This window comes from Chionomys nivalis, chromosome 12, assembly GCF_950005125.1.
Source record: "Chionomys nivalis chromosome 12, mChiNiv1.1, whole genome shotgun sequence".
Classification (NCBI taxonomy): Eukaryota; Metazoa; Chordata; class Mammalia; order Rodentia; family Cricetidae; genus Chionomys; species Chionomys nivalis.
In genome coordinates, this window is record NC_080097.1 from 45,382,419 (window position 1) to 45,399,095 (window position 16,677).

The 16,677-nt window shown below is 47.8% G+C and overlaps 1 protein-coding gene across 2 annotated transcripts in view; it reads left to right on the plus strand.

The window, feature by feature from the left end:
* The first annotated feature begins 401 nt into the window (after window positions 1-401).
* Dock5 (dedicator of cytokinesis 5) overlaps window positions 402-16,677 on the plus strand; it is a 184,865-nt gene continuing 168,589 nt past the window's right edge. For both annotated transcript variants that reach the window (XM_057785719.1, XM_057785722.1), the window contains exon 1: window positions 402-629. In XM_057785719.1, the coding sequence (XP_057641702.1) occupies window positions 587-629 (43 nt within the window). In that variant the 5' untranslated portion in view covers window positions 402-586. The remainder of the gene's footprint in view (window positions 630-16,677) is intronic.

The following is a 16,677-nucleotide window of genomic DNA, read 5'->3' on the forward strand; positions in this document are numbered from 1 at the left end:
GCGGGATTTGAAGCCCGGCTTCCGGCTCTCGGGGCTTCAGCAGACGCTCCCTGAGGCGAAGGCGGTAGCTCACCGCTCATTCATTCAACAAATATTTACTGAGCGTCCGGAGGCGACCGGAGACTCTCATCAGCTTCTCCTCCCCCTCCTCCTCCGCGCGCGGCGGCGCAGCCTGGGAGAGCTGGGGACCACAGAGGCGACCCCGGGAGGACCCTGAGGACCCGGCGGCCAGCTCTCGGCTGTAGCTCGGCTGGGCGAGGCGGAGTCGGCGGGGGAGGCGGGCGGGCGGGCGGCCGGGGCGCAGAGGGCGCGGCCAGCGGGAGGAGCCGGGGCGGCGCCGGGAAGGGCGCGCGGGGCTGCGAGGCCGCCGGCCCCAGCAGGTGACCGCGGGCGGGCGGGCGAGCGGGCTGCGCGGGCGTGCGGGACCCCGGGCGCGAGCGAGGCGGGACGGCGCGGCGGAGACGCGGCCGGGCGCGCCAAAGTCGCCCAAGTTTTGCCGGAACATGGCGGAAGAGTCCGACAGGAGCAGCAGCGCTTCGAGCGCGAATAGCTACAGCCGCTAGCGCCGCGGGGCGAGGTCGTCGCCATGGCCCGCTGGATCCCAACTAAGAGGCAGAAATACGGGGTTGGTGAGTATTTGCCCCGCCCCACCCTGACCCGAGCGCCACAGAGTCCGCCGCGGGCTTTGGCCCCGCCGAGCTGGCGCGCCCTTGGCCGCCCGGCCCCCCTTGTGCTGCAGCCCCGGGAGTCCAGCCCTCCCTGGTTGCTAAAAGTGCTGCTAGGTTTCGGGACTCTGATCCCCTCTCCTAACCCCGAACTCCAGCGCTGCTCCCTGTAGGAGCGCGCGCCGGGTCCCCTCAGCCGTAGGTGTTCAGCGAGGGTCGCACGTGGGATGGTGCGCTTTGCGCCTGCCCTTTTCCAGATCCCACTCCGAAGCCCCAAAGTCCCTCTCCTTCCCTCCCTGGGACTGCAGTCCCGACCGCAGTCACAAACAGAATTAGAAGCCTAAGTTGCAAGTGGAGGTGATGGAAGAGGCATGAAGTGTGTGGCGTGGGAAGGAGGGCAAGGGGTCCTGGGGCTGTGTGTGAGGACACCCATCCGACCTACTGGCGTGGATGAGGAGGTGTGACACAGCTTCCCCGCGGGGCAAGAAGGGGATAGGTTCCGCACTGGCACGTGGCAATTCGTGATCACCATATCCTCCAGCACCGTGGTAGTTGAGCTGTTTTTCCTCTTGGTTTGGGTCCGAAACTGTGGCTATGCGGGTTTGGACCCAAGTGGACAAACTTTCCACTTTCACTTTTGGTTGAAGGAGGTCAGGTGAGAAGGAAGCATTCACCTTTAGCCGGGCGACTGCCACGACAATTAGACTTTAAAAGGAGCCTCTGGGATAAACAAGTATGTGGTGTGAGAATTTTATCACTTTCTCTCGGATTCGTTCACTTGGCACGTTTGAAATGTAATCCTTCGCTTCACTCCCTTCAGCACGCCTCTTTTTCTTCACCTCCCGGGCCGCAGAAACACTGCCTGATGTAATTAGTCTGTTGTGACATCTAGACTCCTTTCAGACATAAGTCCTATGTGTCTCCGTAACCGTGACTCAAGTTTCCCCTGTCGTCTTTAGTATATTATTAATTTGATGCAGGTTGAAAGCCTGTACAAAGACGTTTGTAAATATGTATAAATATAAATATATATTCCCAAAACTTTTTCTTTTAAATTTGGCTTTACTTTTAGAATTTTTGCTTCTCCACATGGCTGCAGGTCATACAGATAGGTGAAATTTCTTCAGCCCCAGATCACCAAGTCTTGACTTAACTCACAAATTTCTGATAGGATTGTTGGCCAGGTGCCAGCTAGTAAGTAACTGATTGTTGTCTAAGTGAAATACTGTAAAATTGATGAAGGGTTGGGTGTGTCAATCATATCGCATGTCCAAAGCCTTGGGTTCCCTCTCCTGCACCAAAAGGAGGGAATTTATTTGAGCACTATAAAGTACTAATTAATGAATAAAAGCATGTTTGGCATTAACTAGTCGCTAATTATAAAAAGGTCATTTCTAAACCGGGCGGCAGTGGCGCACGCCTTTAATCCCAGCACTTGAGAGGCAGAAGCAGGCAGATCTCTGCGAGTTCGAGACCAGCCTTGTTTACAAAGTGAGTTCCAGGACAGACTCCAGACTCCAAAGCTACACAGAGAAACCATGTCTCGAAAAACCGAAGGGAAAAAAAAGGTTGTTCCCAACAGGTACGTTTCTGACAGGGTGCTGTATGTTGCCGAAGGCATGGAGTAGGACTGTTGTTTCCGGGATGTCTGGGTTTTGGTTATTTATCAGACGTTGTGGAAAGCCTTTGGCTATTGCTTCTAGGGGGACAGATCTCAGCAAAGTTGTTCCGGGGTGTCATCAGGGATACTTACTTCACTAGACACCGCAGGCAGATTCAGGTAGATGTGGATGCTGAAGCGGGACATCTGGACTATTGTGTTTGGAAGCTTGCCCTGGCTACAGGAGAGCCCGAGAGAGCTGTTTTCAGAGCTCCCATAGTGGAGTCCCTTGCTCCACTCCCCTTCTGTGACCTCTCCACGGTGGACAATCCACTCTTCACTGTGCTCCTGTATTCCACGGAGAGCCAGTTGGATGGGGATTTGCTCCCTTGTGCTTGCCCCGCCCCCCTCTACAGCACCCTCCCAACATTGCCTCCCTCTCTAGCCTTGACCTTGGGGTTCAAATCTGCCTAGTACTTCCTTCAGTATTACTCCTGCGGCTCTTCACCGAGTCTTCACCTTGCACCATCCCTTAGCCCTCCCCACCACCGGGTGTTATAGGACACTAGCCTGGTCAGTAAAACTTCTGTGGCTACTTGCCATGCCAGCAGATGGATTGACTACTGATGTTGGAGGCGTTACGGAGGATTATTGGTTTCTCTTCTATGATCCCAGCTGCGCTCTCCGACACTCTCTGGGTAGGTGTTTGTTTCTTGGTATAGCCCTGGCTGCCCTGGAACTTCACTCTGTAGACCAGGCTGGCCTTGAATGGATGTGTTTGAACCTGCCTTCCAAAATCTGGGATTAAAGGCATGCACCACCATGTTCAGCATGGCTAAGTGTGTTAATTCTGCCCGAATTGCACACACATAGAGGGTGAGAGGGTAACTGAAAGGAAGTTCCTCATCCAAGCTGGAGTGAGACTTTCTGGTGCCAAGATTACTTTGGGGTCCCTACTCTTCTTGTGCTCTGTAAGTAAGCCCAATGGTTCCCCAAGTTGATCTTTGGTAGAACTATACCTTGGTTTGTCATTAGTGCCCTCCAAAGAGGGGCTAGATGTTTATGTCTCCCCGGGGGAAGAATTCTGGCAAATGAAGGTTGTGGGTTTTTATTTCTGCCTGAATCAGAAGGTTTTGCCAGGTCGACAACAGTTCTCCTTACAGTTTTATTCTCTTGCAGTTACCGTTATCAGTAGTCAGAGGAGGCCCAGTTATGGAATGGCGTATGGGAGAGAGAACGAGAACACATTTATATAACTTACATTTTGGTATAGTATTATAATCTTTTATTGTTAGTTATTGTTCATGTTTTACAGTGCCTAATCTATAAATTAAACTATCATAGGCCTATGTAGGCAGAGTATTACAGGGTTTCATGATCAACTGTGGTTTTGGAACATGTCTGCTGTTGGCAAGGGGTCACCTCTGTAAGTGTTTTCAGTAGTAATTGCCCTTGATGTTGAGGGGCCCTGAAAGTGGGCTGACATAACTTTTCTAGGGATTTAATACGTTTTCCCCAGTTCAGCTTTGACATTTCACTTGTCCCAACCCAAAATATGGGTTTTATTGGAAGAAGCCAGAATCCCTACTATTTTCTGTGGAAGTAAGGAAGCATTCCTTAGGTTGTTTGAATGTCGTTTGGATGTCATCACTGGGTGTACTGCTGTGCTGTACTGCCCTGGGATGTTGTCACTCTGGCAGATGATGAAAAAAGCTTCCCGGTAGCCATCTCGAAGCTTTTGGTGACTTTCAGCCACCCCACCTGTGGCTGTATGCTGGAGAGGAGGCTGTCACTCAGGGAAGGTTTGCTGCCAGGGTGGACTGTCCTCTGCATTTGGATTGTGCTTGGGAAAGGTAACAGTCCCGCCATGCCTCTGCTTTGGTTCCCTCTTGATTATTTTTCAGTAGGGCCTGAAAACGTCTGGGAGTCCTGAGTTCTTGAATACAACATGAACTAGTTCAGCCTCAAGTATTTGGGTGAATCTAAGTGACCACTGTGTGTCCAGAAATGGGATTGATAGACTTTATTCCTTAGGGTAAGTACTTTAATACTCAACATCAGTATTCCAGAACAAGCTCCTTAGAGCAAGTGCTAAGTCCTTAGGAATAGATTACTCTCTAAGGCCAGGCAACTTTATGTTTCCTTCACTTTTCTTGTGGGGTTTGTTTTGTTTTTCGAGACAGGGTTTCTCTGTAGCTTTGGTGCCTGTTCCAGAACTAGCTCTTGTAGACCAGGCTGGCCTCGAACTCCCAGAGATCCGCCTGCCTCTGCCTCCCGAGTGCTGGGATTAAAGGCGTGCGCCACCACCGCCCGGCTCCTTCACTTTTCTTTTTCGATGTTACTTACTTGTGGGACTGGTGACTGAACGGAGGGCCTTGGGAGACCTAGGCAGATGTTCTGCTGCTGATCTGTGCTCCAGACCATTTTCATCTTCATGATTGCGTTTTGCTAGGTTGTCCAGGCTGGTCTTGGAGTTCCTTAGCAGCCCAGGCATGCCTTGAAGTTGGAATCTTCTTGCCTTAGCCTCCTGAGTAGTTGAGTCTACAGACCTATATAGCCAGGTCTGTATTACTTTATGTTACTCTTCCTTTTAGCTGTTCAAGTGTATGGAGTTGTAAAATATTCATATTTGATTTTTAAGCACATATCAGTGATAACTATGCTTGTCCCTCAGCCACTGTCAGCCTGAATCTGTCTGAGTCAGGGTCTCCTTGTTGTAACCCAGGCAGACCTGGACCTCTCCATCCTCCTGCCTTAGCCCCGGGCATGCTAGAATTAACTAGCATGCACCGTGACACTCAGCTTAAGTATATTTTTAAGTCAGCTTCTACACAAGTCATTTATGTCAAGAACAAAGATTACATTCTTTGTTGGCAAAGCAGTTCACTGCGGCATGTTGGGATTTCTGGTATCTATAGCTATAGCGTGATAAGAAGCCTTTGGAGGGAAACACTGGCTTTCACAGTTAGCCCTCCAACACTTTAGTTGTGCTCTGCCCTGGTCAGCCTCAAGCATGGGGCTTTGCAGCGCAGATCCTCAGGTGCCAATTTAAGACCTAAGCCAGACTCTGGGTCTTTCTTGGTGCATTCAGCCTGTGCCCTGCTCTTGCCTTCCTGCTTCACCCTGGGCACAGTATTCCTGAGGCTGGGGTATGACATCAGGGAGGGGATTCCATAGTGACTGGTCTGGTTTGTTTTTTAAGAGTATTTATTTTTATTGTTTGTAATCATGTTTCTGGAGGGCAGGGCCGTATATGTATGAGTGTTGTCAGAACCAAAATAGTCACACAGGAACTATATTATTTGCAATACTGTTTGGCCAATAGCTTAAGCGTATTTGTAGCTTGCTCTCATGCCCTAAACTGACCCATCTCCATTAATCTGTGCATCACCACGAGGTTGTTGCCTACTGGCAAAGTTTTGACTGACTCCGACAGAGGCGTCTGTCTCCTGTGGTGGCTACATGGCTTCTCTCAACTCCGCCTACTCTCTCCTCTATCTGGTTGGAACTCCTGCCTTGCCTTATTCTGCTAAGCCACTGGCCAAAACAGCTTGATTCATTAACCAATAAAAGCAACACATATACAGAAGGACATCCCACACCACATGAGTGCAGGTATTGCGTGTCAGAGGCGTTGAATCCCCCTGGAGCCGCCTGATGTGGGTACTGGGACCTGAGCTCTGGTTCTCTACAAGAATTGTGTATCATTTTAATCCACGAGCCCCCTTTCTAGCCCACCTCCCCTCTTTTAAAATTATGAGATAAGAAGCGCTGGCTGGCCTTGGGATCCTCTTACCTGTGCCACTTGAATGATAGAATTATAGGTGTGCACCTCCAAATCCAGCTCTGATTTTCTTTTAGGGGCTTCCTTTTGTAGCCCAGTCTAACCTTGAACTCCTGACTCTCTCCGCCCCAAGTGCTAGTATTCTTGGCCATGTAACGCCACCTGGCATATATGCTGGGGATTGAAGGCAAGGGTTTGTGCATGTTAGGAAACCACTCTTTCAACTGAGCTACACCCCCAGTGGCTCCAGTTTCCTTTTAAAGAGAGGAAGTTGGTACCTAGCAAAGGAACACGAATTGCTTCACTCCAGGGGTTCTTGGCTTTAGGATTACCTGAAGCTATTTGGCAATCTGGTGATGCCCTGGGATCCCTTCCATGGGATGAAATTTCTGAGTACATTAACTAAACTACAGAGGACTGAAAATGAGACTCATTGTCTTGAAATATTTGTCTAGGAGAAAAGGGGTCAGAGAATGAATATGCCTCAGAACTTGTGGGGTGCTGTTTTATGCTTTTTTTCAAAGAAGTGTTGTTCTGAGCACCACGTCAGGATGGTCCAGAACATGAAGGGTCTGGAGAGAGGTTTTCAGATGCTCGTGAAATGCGAAAGCTTTTCATGGTGATACTGAAAAATCCATGTCCCTTTTCCACACTCAGGTTCTCGTGGGTGTACGTGGGAACTTGCCTGGAGGTTAAGTGTGACATGGCAGTGGATCAGCAGGGCCCCAGGTCCATATGAGACTCCAGCTGCCATCTGTGAAGCCAGACATTAAGGGGACACACAAGGTTCCAGAGAGATGGCTCAGTGGCTAAGAGTACTTACCGCCCTAGGAGAGGACCAGTGTTCAGTTCCCACCCACGTGGTGGCTCACCACTTCTGCAACTCCAGATCTAGCGGATCTGAGGCCGCTTCTCACTGTCACGGGCACCAGACTTACACCTGCTGCAATATATGCACAAAGACAAGCATTCACATGCATAAAATAGATAAATATAAAAAATTAAAGAAACATAAGTATAATATGCCAAATGCATGCTTCCAAGAGTTTTTGTTTAAGAAAAGAAGAAGTTTGTTCCTAAAAGACTATGTATTGATGTTCCTATGTATTGGGCTCCGTATAGTGCTTTTGAATTTATATTTTTAAAACATGACAGTTTGGATTTCTGGTGTGACCAGCTATAGAGGTGACCCATACAGAGGAGGGCTCTTGGTGGGAAGAGTTTTAAGCACTGGAGCACAGCCGTGAGACACTGTTGCCTTTGCCAGGGGAAGCAGCAGGCGCAGGTTTCCCAAAGCCCCTATAGTCCCATCTCTAAACCATACTTTCTTACTCTGTATTTCCTCCCGGACTCCGGTCGTTTATGCCACCTGAGTCTTGTCATGTTGGAGAGCACTGACTGTGAGCTACCTGTACCTGTATGACTGGAGTCACACCTGCTTGCCACCACACAGCTTTTGATGTGATATTTTCTTTCCCTGCCTGACTCCCCCCCCTTTTTCTTTTTCAACTTAGCACAGTCCCCGTCAGATCTGTTCCTCCTTCTCATTGTTTGCCATATAAAGAAGCAGTGATAGAATGGGGGGGAACGGGAATGAGGTAGCAGAGCGGGGTTCTGACTGGACACGGCCTTCTTACTAAAGAGGGGGAGGCTGGTGCCTGGCTGAGTCTTCGACGTCTTTCCAGTCTCCTTGTTCACGGGAGCTGTGTTCTGTGGTGTTCAGCAAACACTCAATCAGTAAGTACAGTGGATGTTCCCCCAGGTTGTTCTCCACAGTCGGGGTTATCTGTGATGATGAACATGGTACGGGAAAATTCCAGAACAAGTAATTCATACTTTTTTTTTAAACGTTACATGGTGACCCCCCCCAGTCCTAGTCTGTCCCCCAAGACATTGAGCATTCCTTTGTCTTCAGTATCCATGCTGTATACACTGCCCACCCCATTAGTCACTAAGGAGCCATCACAGTCAGCAGCTTGACTGGGGTTTGGCAGTGCTGTGTTTGTGTGATTTTTATTTTGCTTATTAATGGCCCCAAAGCCCAAGATTGGTAATCCTGGCAGTTTTACTCAAGTATATGGTTCCGGCTGTTCTATTTTATTACAGTTGTTAGTTGCTTACGGTGCCTAACTTAGAAGTGAAACTTTATCTTAACTCCGTATGTATAGGAAAAGCATAGTATCTGTGGGCTTCGTTACCATCTGAAGCTTCAGGGATGCACTGAGGGTTCTGGAGTGCAGAGGGCAGAGTGTCATTCTGTGTAGTCTCCCTTGAGACTTGGGCACCATTGTCACTGCTCTGCATGGGTTTGTGGCAGAGTCAACAGGAGTGATAAGGGAGTCACCAGTGAATGTTAATGAATAGAGACTGCACGCTAAAGATCGGCTGTCGTTAGGTAGAGAGAGTTGGAAATAGGAATCTCTTTCGCCCCATGTCGCTTTTGTTCCGTTTTGCTTTGTCAGATTTAATACCGTTGTGCCCCTCCACCCCCGTTTTGAGGCAGGGTCTCAGTGTGATGGCAGGCTGGCCTGAACGAAACACGGAGGATGGTGACCTTAAAATGCGGGTCCTCCTGCTTCTGCTGCCTAAGTGCTGAGATGACATGCTGTGTTAGGACTTGACCCTTGACCAGGAAAGCCCTGAGCCCCCAGGTGACTCCTGGAGGGCTTTCTTGTCCAACCTCCTCGTCCAGTCTCCCAGGACCCCACCTCTGACCTCCCTGCCCTCTTGCTTTGTCAGTGCGGTGTCTTTGCCTGCCTGGTACCAATGATCTCTCATCCTATCTCTTTTAATACGCGTCTCTTTATCTCCAGATTTGGACCCTGCAGGCCTCTTCCTGGCATCTCTGCATCCCATCCCACTTACAGCAGGCAGCTCTCTGAGGCATTGGACAGTCCCTACTTCACACAACAACCCCCATACCAGCACCTTCCCCAGTTCCTGTCATTTCTGTGCTAGGCTCAGACCCAAGGCCAAGGAGTCATCCCAAGTTTGTTTTGTCACCAAGTTTTGTCCTTCCTCCATAGTTTGTCCTCACACTATCACTTCCTGGTATGTTTGATGTTGCCTTTTCCCTACAAGCCTGCTTGGTGGCCTTCCAGCTCCTTGCTCTTTCCCCTTTCTGATCCTTACAAAGCCATGTCCCCTCCTCCATGCTTCCCAGGTGTGGTTAGTGGCATAGGACCTCTTGGTCATAGCTTAAGCTCCATGTTCTTTCTACCCCTTCGCATCCCTTTTCCCTCCAGCCCTGCTGGCGTCATCTCTGTTTTTTTGTACTCTGCAAGTTCAGTTTGACTCAGGGCCTTGGCACTTGCACCTCCCTCTTGTGGAATGTGCTTCCTGGATGATAAAATAAATCTAATTCTCTTTGGTTATCCAGGTCTTCAGATAACTCTTCCTCAGTCCCTTCTGATATCCGTCATGTGGAAGCGCCACTATCCTGGCTCACCTCTCTGTGTGCCGAGCCCTTTACTTGTTGAGGTTGACTGACTGCTCATACATTAAAATGTGAAGCAACTCTCCGATTTTAGCAGCATACCCCAACCCCAGGAATGCTACCTGGCTTGCAGTTCGCACCTAGGGAATGTGCAAAGGCATAGGTGATTCTATGCCCACCAGTTACCTACTGGTCTATCCACTCCTCAGAGAGTATACATAAACATGCTTCCCACCAGGTACATGGCAGTGGGGAAGAAGACATCTGATCCATAGAGAAAGTAGGCCTAATGAACTTTAAAATCACAAGACTATGTCACCGAGGAGAGGAACTGAAATCATCAATATAGCATTTATTACGTAGGAGTAAAATGGAGGCTTTTCTCATTGTTTATGGAAGGACCTGGCTGGATTGAGAAGCTGGTGACACTAAATAGACTTAGAGGGGGCGGGGTCGGTTTCAGTCATTGGATGGATGCTGTTTTGAGCAGGAGTTGGCAAAGAAAGAAGGTGTGGTCTTGGGGGATAAAGGAGATGTAGAAAACCCTTTGCCTCGGGTACCACAGAAGGAGCTGTGTTGCTTTCCTGTCGGAATGGAGATGCTGTGCAGTGGGTACCTTCAGAGAAAAGGGAAGCTACTGTGGGGAATGAGGTAGGGAAAGTGGGCACCGACTGACAAGCGGCATTTCTTAGCTTGTTGTCAGTGGGAAGACTGAGGCAGGAGGATGATGAAGTCAAGGCCAGTTTGGGTGGTAGGTGAGGACTGTTTCCTCAAAAACTTATCCAAATTTCTGTGATGGTCCTCAGTGCGATACTGCCACCATAGTGCTGAGAGTTTGAATGAACTTGTTTCCCGTGATGGGTTTGGAGAGACAGACCAGAAGAACTGAAGATAAGAATTCATTCTCTTAATGTCAAATTTTCTTATAAAGGAAATGTTTTCCAACTATTAGCTTACTTCCAGAAATACTCAGTGTAACAGCACAACAACCGTAGCCCTTTACTTATGAAGGATTTTTAGTACATTCAGGGAATAAATAAAAGCTGGAAGTGGGTAGCACATGCCTATATTCCTAGCACTGGGGAAGCAGAGGCCGGAAGGACCTGCTTGGACTACACAGAGAGATCCTGGCTTAAAAAAAAAATAGGTAAGCAGAATCAGGTGTGGTCCAGGACTTTGAAATTACTTTGAATAAACTTGATCCTTGGCCTGGCCTGTATTTCTGAGGTTAAGAAGTACTTAGTATTTCAATGGGGAAGGTTGGACGTGCTAATACATACACACCTGTCATCCCTCAAGAGGTTGAGGCAGAGGGACTGCCACTAGTTGGAAGCCAGCCCGGCCAACTCAACAAGAGACTTTGTCTCAGAGGGGAAAAAAAAGCACCATTTTGCTCCCAATGGAGGGAAATGTACATACCCCCTTACTACAGAGGTAAAAGGCACCTATAGGATGCATCCTCCTTGTGGGCATTTAAGGATGTGCTTTAGTGATGCTTCAGCCCTGGTTTATAATTAAGCTCAATTTGCTTTGGGATTACTGGGTTTTGCTGGTAGCTCAAATAAGTGCTTTGGTGAGGGTGGAGGCAGAAATGAGAACAGGGAAGCAGCTGATAAGTGCATGAATTCATTGTGTTTTTCCAAGTGATGTCTAGTGCCCTTCCCTGAGCCCAGGCTGACAGGCCCCATCCAGTGATTGAATTGCTGGCAACCAGGATCCCAGCCAGAGACAAGTGGGCTTTGTGTCTCTGCGCTTAGGCTTCATACAGCCCTCCCTGTTGTTCAAATGGTGTCAGAATTGTTTTCCACCTTTTACTAGTTGAACCATCTTCTTCCAAACTTTGACTGTCCTCGTCGGGGTGCACTTGGACCCCCGAGTCACCTCCTTTTCGGCACTCTGCCCTTGCAGGCAATATGAGGGAACGAAATTGCAGCAGAGATGCAATCAGGTTGTTGCTGAGTCAGTCAAGATGAGCAAGACCATATCCTGCGGTGGCTTAGTCACCTGTACTCTGTGTTCTAGGAACATGGGACCATGTGGCCCTCAAATTCCAGGTGTAGTGGGTTGAATGAAAAATGTCATCTCTGACTTCAAGGCTAGCCTGGTCTACAGAGTGAGTTCCAGGACAGCCAGGGCTCCACAGAGAGACCCTGTGTGTGAAAGAGGGGGAGGGAGGGGGAGAGTGCTCCCCATAGTCTTGGACATTTGAATACTTGGTCCCCGGTTGGTGATGCTGTTTGGGTAGGTTTAGAAGGTATGGCCTTACCGGAAGAAGTACATCACTAGGGCTGTGCTTTGAGCTTTCAAGTCTTTCTCGCATTCCCAGGTTGCTCTCCTTCTTGTTTGTGGGGTTCTAGCTCTGAACGCTCAGCCTGCGCTCTTGGCTGCCGTTCTTGCCACCATGCCTCCACTCTGCCATCATGGAACCGTAAGCACAAATAAACCCTGTCTCTGTAAGTTGCCTTGGTCATGGTGCCTTCTCACAGCAGCAGCGAAGTAACTAAGACACCAGGTGTTTCTGCCAGAGACCAGCTGTGAAGCCAAGTTCTAAGGATGTTATAAGACCTCACAGTTCTGCCCCCTTGTGCATGGGACTTAAAGTCCTAAGAACTAGATCCTGGCAGTCCCACTTCCTGGGCAACACTGCCATGTTAGAGGAGAAGAAAAGTCTAGAGGCTTAAAGAGACTCTTCCAGAGTCTCACCGCTAATAGCTGACAGTAGTTGACTGCTTTGTGTATTAAATATTAAAGCTAGAAATTAATTCTTTGAGAATTCCATGCAGTCTATTTTGAACATATTTGCTCCCTTCAATGCTCCTTGCTCCTTCTCAACCATCCCTTCCCATGTACTCTGATGCTTCCCTTTTTCTTCTTTCTCCATGGAGACCCATTTGCGTTGCCTTGCTAGCCTTGCGACTGGGGCCTGCAATGACATGTGGTCAGTCTTCCGGGGCCTACATCAAACAAACTGACTCTTCCTCTCCCAATAGCTACCAGATGCTAATAGCTCCTCAGCTGGTAGTGACAGGACACATCTATCATCCCCTCTCTATTGCACAGGTCTTGTTCATTCTGTCATCGACTTTGTGAGTTCACATGTGTGCATGCCCTGTTGTGTCTGCAAAACATGATTTCATTGAAATTACCTATCAGTCTTACAGTCTTTCCTCTCCTTTGGCTTTTCCATCCTTTCTTCCTGCTCTGCCTCAATGATCATTGGGCACTGGGGTGAGGGGTGACTTCAACTTGTTTCTTAACTACTCGTCTCTATCAGCTCTGCATCCCAAGACAAAAATACCCATTTGACTTTGCTGACTTTCCAGGTAGTTTTTGTTATAAATAAGGTGTGTGATGACACACACCTGTCATCCTAGCACACAAGACATTAGAGACAAGAGGGTCAGAAGTTCAAAGCCGGCCACAGCTACATGCTGAGTTTGAGGCTAGTGTGGGCTTCATGAGACCCCAGTTTAAGGAACAAACAAGACAATAGAAAGATCCAGGAGTTGGGGTTGTTGCTCAGTGGTAGAACATTTGTCTTACATGCGTGAAACCCTGTGTTCTGTGTAAACACTACAAAAATTAAAGACACCCATCGTCAAATAAAAGTCCTACTACATTCCAATTACTAAAGAATTCCTTCCTACTAAAATAGGAAGGTACTACAAAAATAGCTTCCTGTTTCAGAGTTTCTAGAAGGAAGTGTTTGAGCCTACGAAGTGGATGACTGTGGCTTCCATGCTTTGGCTGCTTGCTGACTTCTCACTTGGTGTCAGGCGATTGCCATGGGGTCCTGGGTCTCTGGTTCACAGCACAATGATGCTGACATGGTATACATCACAAAATTAATAAGTTGGGCCACTTCTCACCAAGTCACTGGCAGGCTTGAGAACTGCTGACAAAGCCCTGAGGCATGAATGGAGGGCGTAACTATTAACGGAGAACCAGGAGAATGGCGTGGAGGTCGGGAAAGGATAGTTAAGATGGGTCTGTGCAAACTGAGAATGCCACATCGTGCACCCTTTAAGTGCGAGCCTAGCATCTCATTCGTTCACAGATCGTCTCTCCAGGCCGTTCTTTCTGGTGGGGAATGGACCGCTTAACAAGGTGGGAAAGAAAGGCAGCCTCATTTCATGAAGCTGCTGATGCTCTTCCTCTAGATGAAGCTTCTCCTGAAACAGGAGAGTTCGGCCGCCTGGTTTCAGAGGCTCTGCTGCAGTGCCTTCGCTTCCTTCAGAGCAGGAGTGAAGAGTGCATTGCACTTACTCTATGCCATGGCTGGTGAAGGATGGCTTGTCAGATCCTGACTGTGTCGGATGTGATAGGTTTCTCTTTTTCAGCCTCCTGCATTCAGAGGTCGAGTCTGTGCACTTCATGGCTGCATACTTTGCCAAGGATCCAATGGACTGGGGAGGTCGGTGTACTTGAGATGAGAGTGTAGTTGATCTGCTAACTGTACTTTGGAGTCATAGTGGTTTTAGTTGTTGACATGGGATGGTTAAAATTGAATCGTTCCAGCAAGGAATGATTAAAATTGAACGTGCACATAATTGTTGACTCTTCAACTTCATTTAAAAAAGTTTATCTAGCTGATAGGTGGGGAATGATGAGAAGGTCAGAGGTTATTTGTCCAACTACTGCTTATAGTGAAAATGTGGATAAGAAAATATCACTTGGCTGGGCTCCATAATTTATAATATGTGCATATGGTGGAGAATTATGTAGCCATTTAAAGGCAGGCCCACGTATGTAGTAATGGGTAGTGTCTGAGAAAGGTGGCCTAGAAGGTGAATGCTGTCAAGCCAAGGGCATGTCGCTCATGTGCTCTCTCTCTCTGTTTCTTAAAGTGAATGCTGGCTAAGGTGAGTTCTCACTTTGTGAAAATTAAGCGAAATATTCATTTATGGTAGATGTCCTTTTCTGCATGTACATCAAACCGGAAGAAACTTTTTAGAAGATGAACAAGGCACTTCGACCTCATGAATACAGAGCTGTGGGCTTTCCTGGGATATACGTGTTTCAGCACGATGTATGAAGTGGACAGAGCAGTGACCGTGTCCATTAAACAAGGACTTTCACATTACCTGCTATGTGTTGGACACATTTTCAGGCACTGGATGTAAGAGGAAAAGAAAACATGTATCCTTTTACTGGTATTTGTTCCCCATTGCTGAACGACTAGAAAGTAACTGTCCACCGTTGGTTCCTGAAGGGGAGAGGAGATCAGGTTTCAGCAATAGAAAGGAAGGCTGTGGAGTTGATTTTTTTTTCTTTTTATTTGACATGCATGTGCGTGTATATGTTGCTAGTGTGCACACACTTGCCACGGTGCATGTGGGGGTCAGCAGACAACTTATAGGGATCGGTTCTCTTCTTCCCACCACATGAGTCCCGGGGACAAAACTCACGTAATCAGACTTGGTGGCAAGCACACTTACCTACTGAGCTATCTCCCCAGCCCAAGAACATTCGTGGAATCTCATCGTGTCTCTTAAAGTCTGTGTGTTGCAAATGGGTTACAGACTAATGCAAATAAATTGAACAGGCCTGCTGTTATTAATGCCATTTGTGACCCACGGAAGCCATTGCAGTCATCTCTGCCTTGGAGATCCAACAGCCAAAACATAGTGTTTGGAGGTTTGGCCCAAACCACACAGGATGTTTTAGGTGGGTTTGGTGTGAAGGTTTTCTATGCTGTCTCCCAGTGCTGACTTGGACGTTCTAGCAGAAATGGAACTTGATAAATTATATATAACTATCAAGTATTCCAGGAACTCAGTAGGCTTCGCTCTCTTCCACTCATTTGATTGCTTATGTACACTCCGTCGCTTCATTATAATCAGAAAAGAAAGAGCCAAGATTTCGACTCAGATAAAGAAGAATGGAATTTGCAACGTTACTCTCATCTGTTGATAATCCTAAAATGTAAAACTTACAGTCACATCTCATTAATTTGAGTCTTAATTTGTTGGCTCTTTTAAAGCTGAGTAGCTGTTTATGTTGGATAGCGCATTATTCTCCGGGTTGCATTCCTCTCAGTTTAAAGGCAATTAAATCTGACATAATTACTTTATTCCATATTACATAAAATAAAGCATTTCAACAATGAAGCAGCATCTATATACAGTTGTTCCTGCCACCCAGGCATTGTCAATGCATGCCTTTTAGTTATTGAGGAAGATGGAGACACGCGTTGGTTTGCTTAGGGGCGCATGCTAAGCCAGCCTGAGAACCATGGCCACCAACTGTTAGTTCTGCCCACTGTGTGCTCTGCAGCCTAGCCAGGCTTGAAATTGGAGTTGTCAAGGTCAACTTTGCTGGAGAGTAGCTGCTTGAGGCTGGGGTTTGAAGTCCAAGTCTGCTAAGTTTTATTGCTCTTTGCCTTTCTGATGTCATAAAAGGCTTTAAGGCAAGATTCTGTGCGCAGTATTAGTACATTGTGGGCCACTGTCTATATGAGAGGGACAGCTGTTAGGCCATGTGCTGACCTGTCTGTCAGTCGAGTGCTGTGGTGTTGACAGGACATAGTTAGTGACTAGCTATAGTTAATTGTGCTTAGCTCTGACTCTTCTTCACCCTTCACCGGCACAGACCAAATTCTAATGGATTTCCAACCTCTTATATCTTGAAGGAGCCTGATCTTGCAAGAATCTTCCTGGAAAATGTTTTTGTTTTTTCCCAGAGGTGACATGAGGTTTTGTCGGGTCAGAAAGGAAGTTGTTACTCTCTGGTCTAGAAGAGGCCGGCGTTCTGAGAGGAATGAATGAATGAATGATCTGATTCACTCCCTGTGAACTTATGTGGATGGTCTGAGTCACGCTCATTTGAGTCGGAATCCCATGTACTGGTCACTAATCTCCCTTAGGGCTTAGAAACAGGCCACATTTAGCAGAGTCCCGTGTGTGCAGCAGCTTGCTAGATGGGCATGAACATTAAGTAAAGAATGTATAAAGTCTGGTGAGGGGAGTTCTGATCCCAGCACGTGGGGGTAAAAGTAGAGACAGGTGGATCTTTGCAGCTACCTGGCCTGTTGATTGTAACCATCTTCTAGAGACCATGGCTTTAAGCAACCAAACAAATCATGTGGAGAGCAACTGGGAAAGACATCTGACTGACTTCTGATGTCCACATGTTTATGCAGACTTGCGTGTACGTGCAAACACACATGCTATCCCTGCGCGTGCGCGCGCGC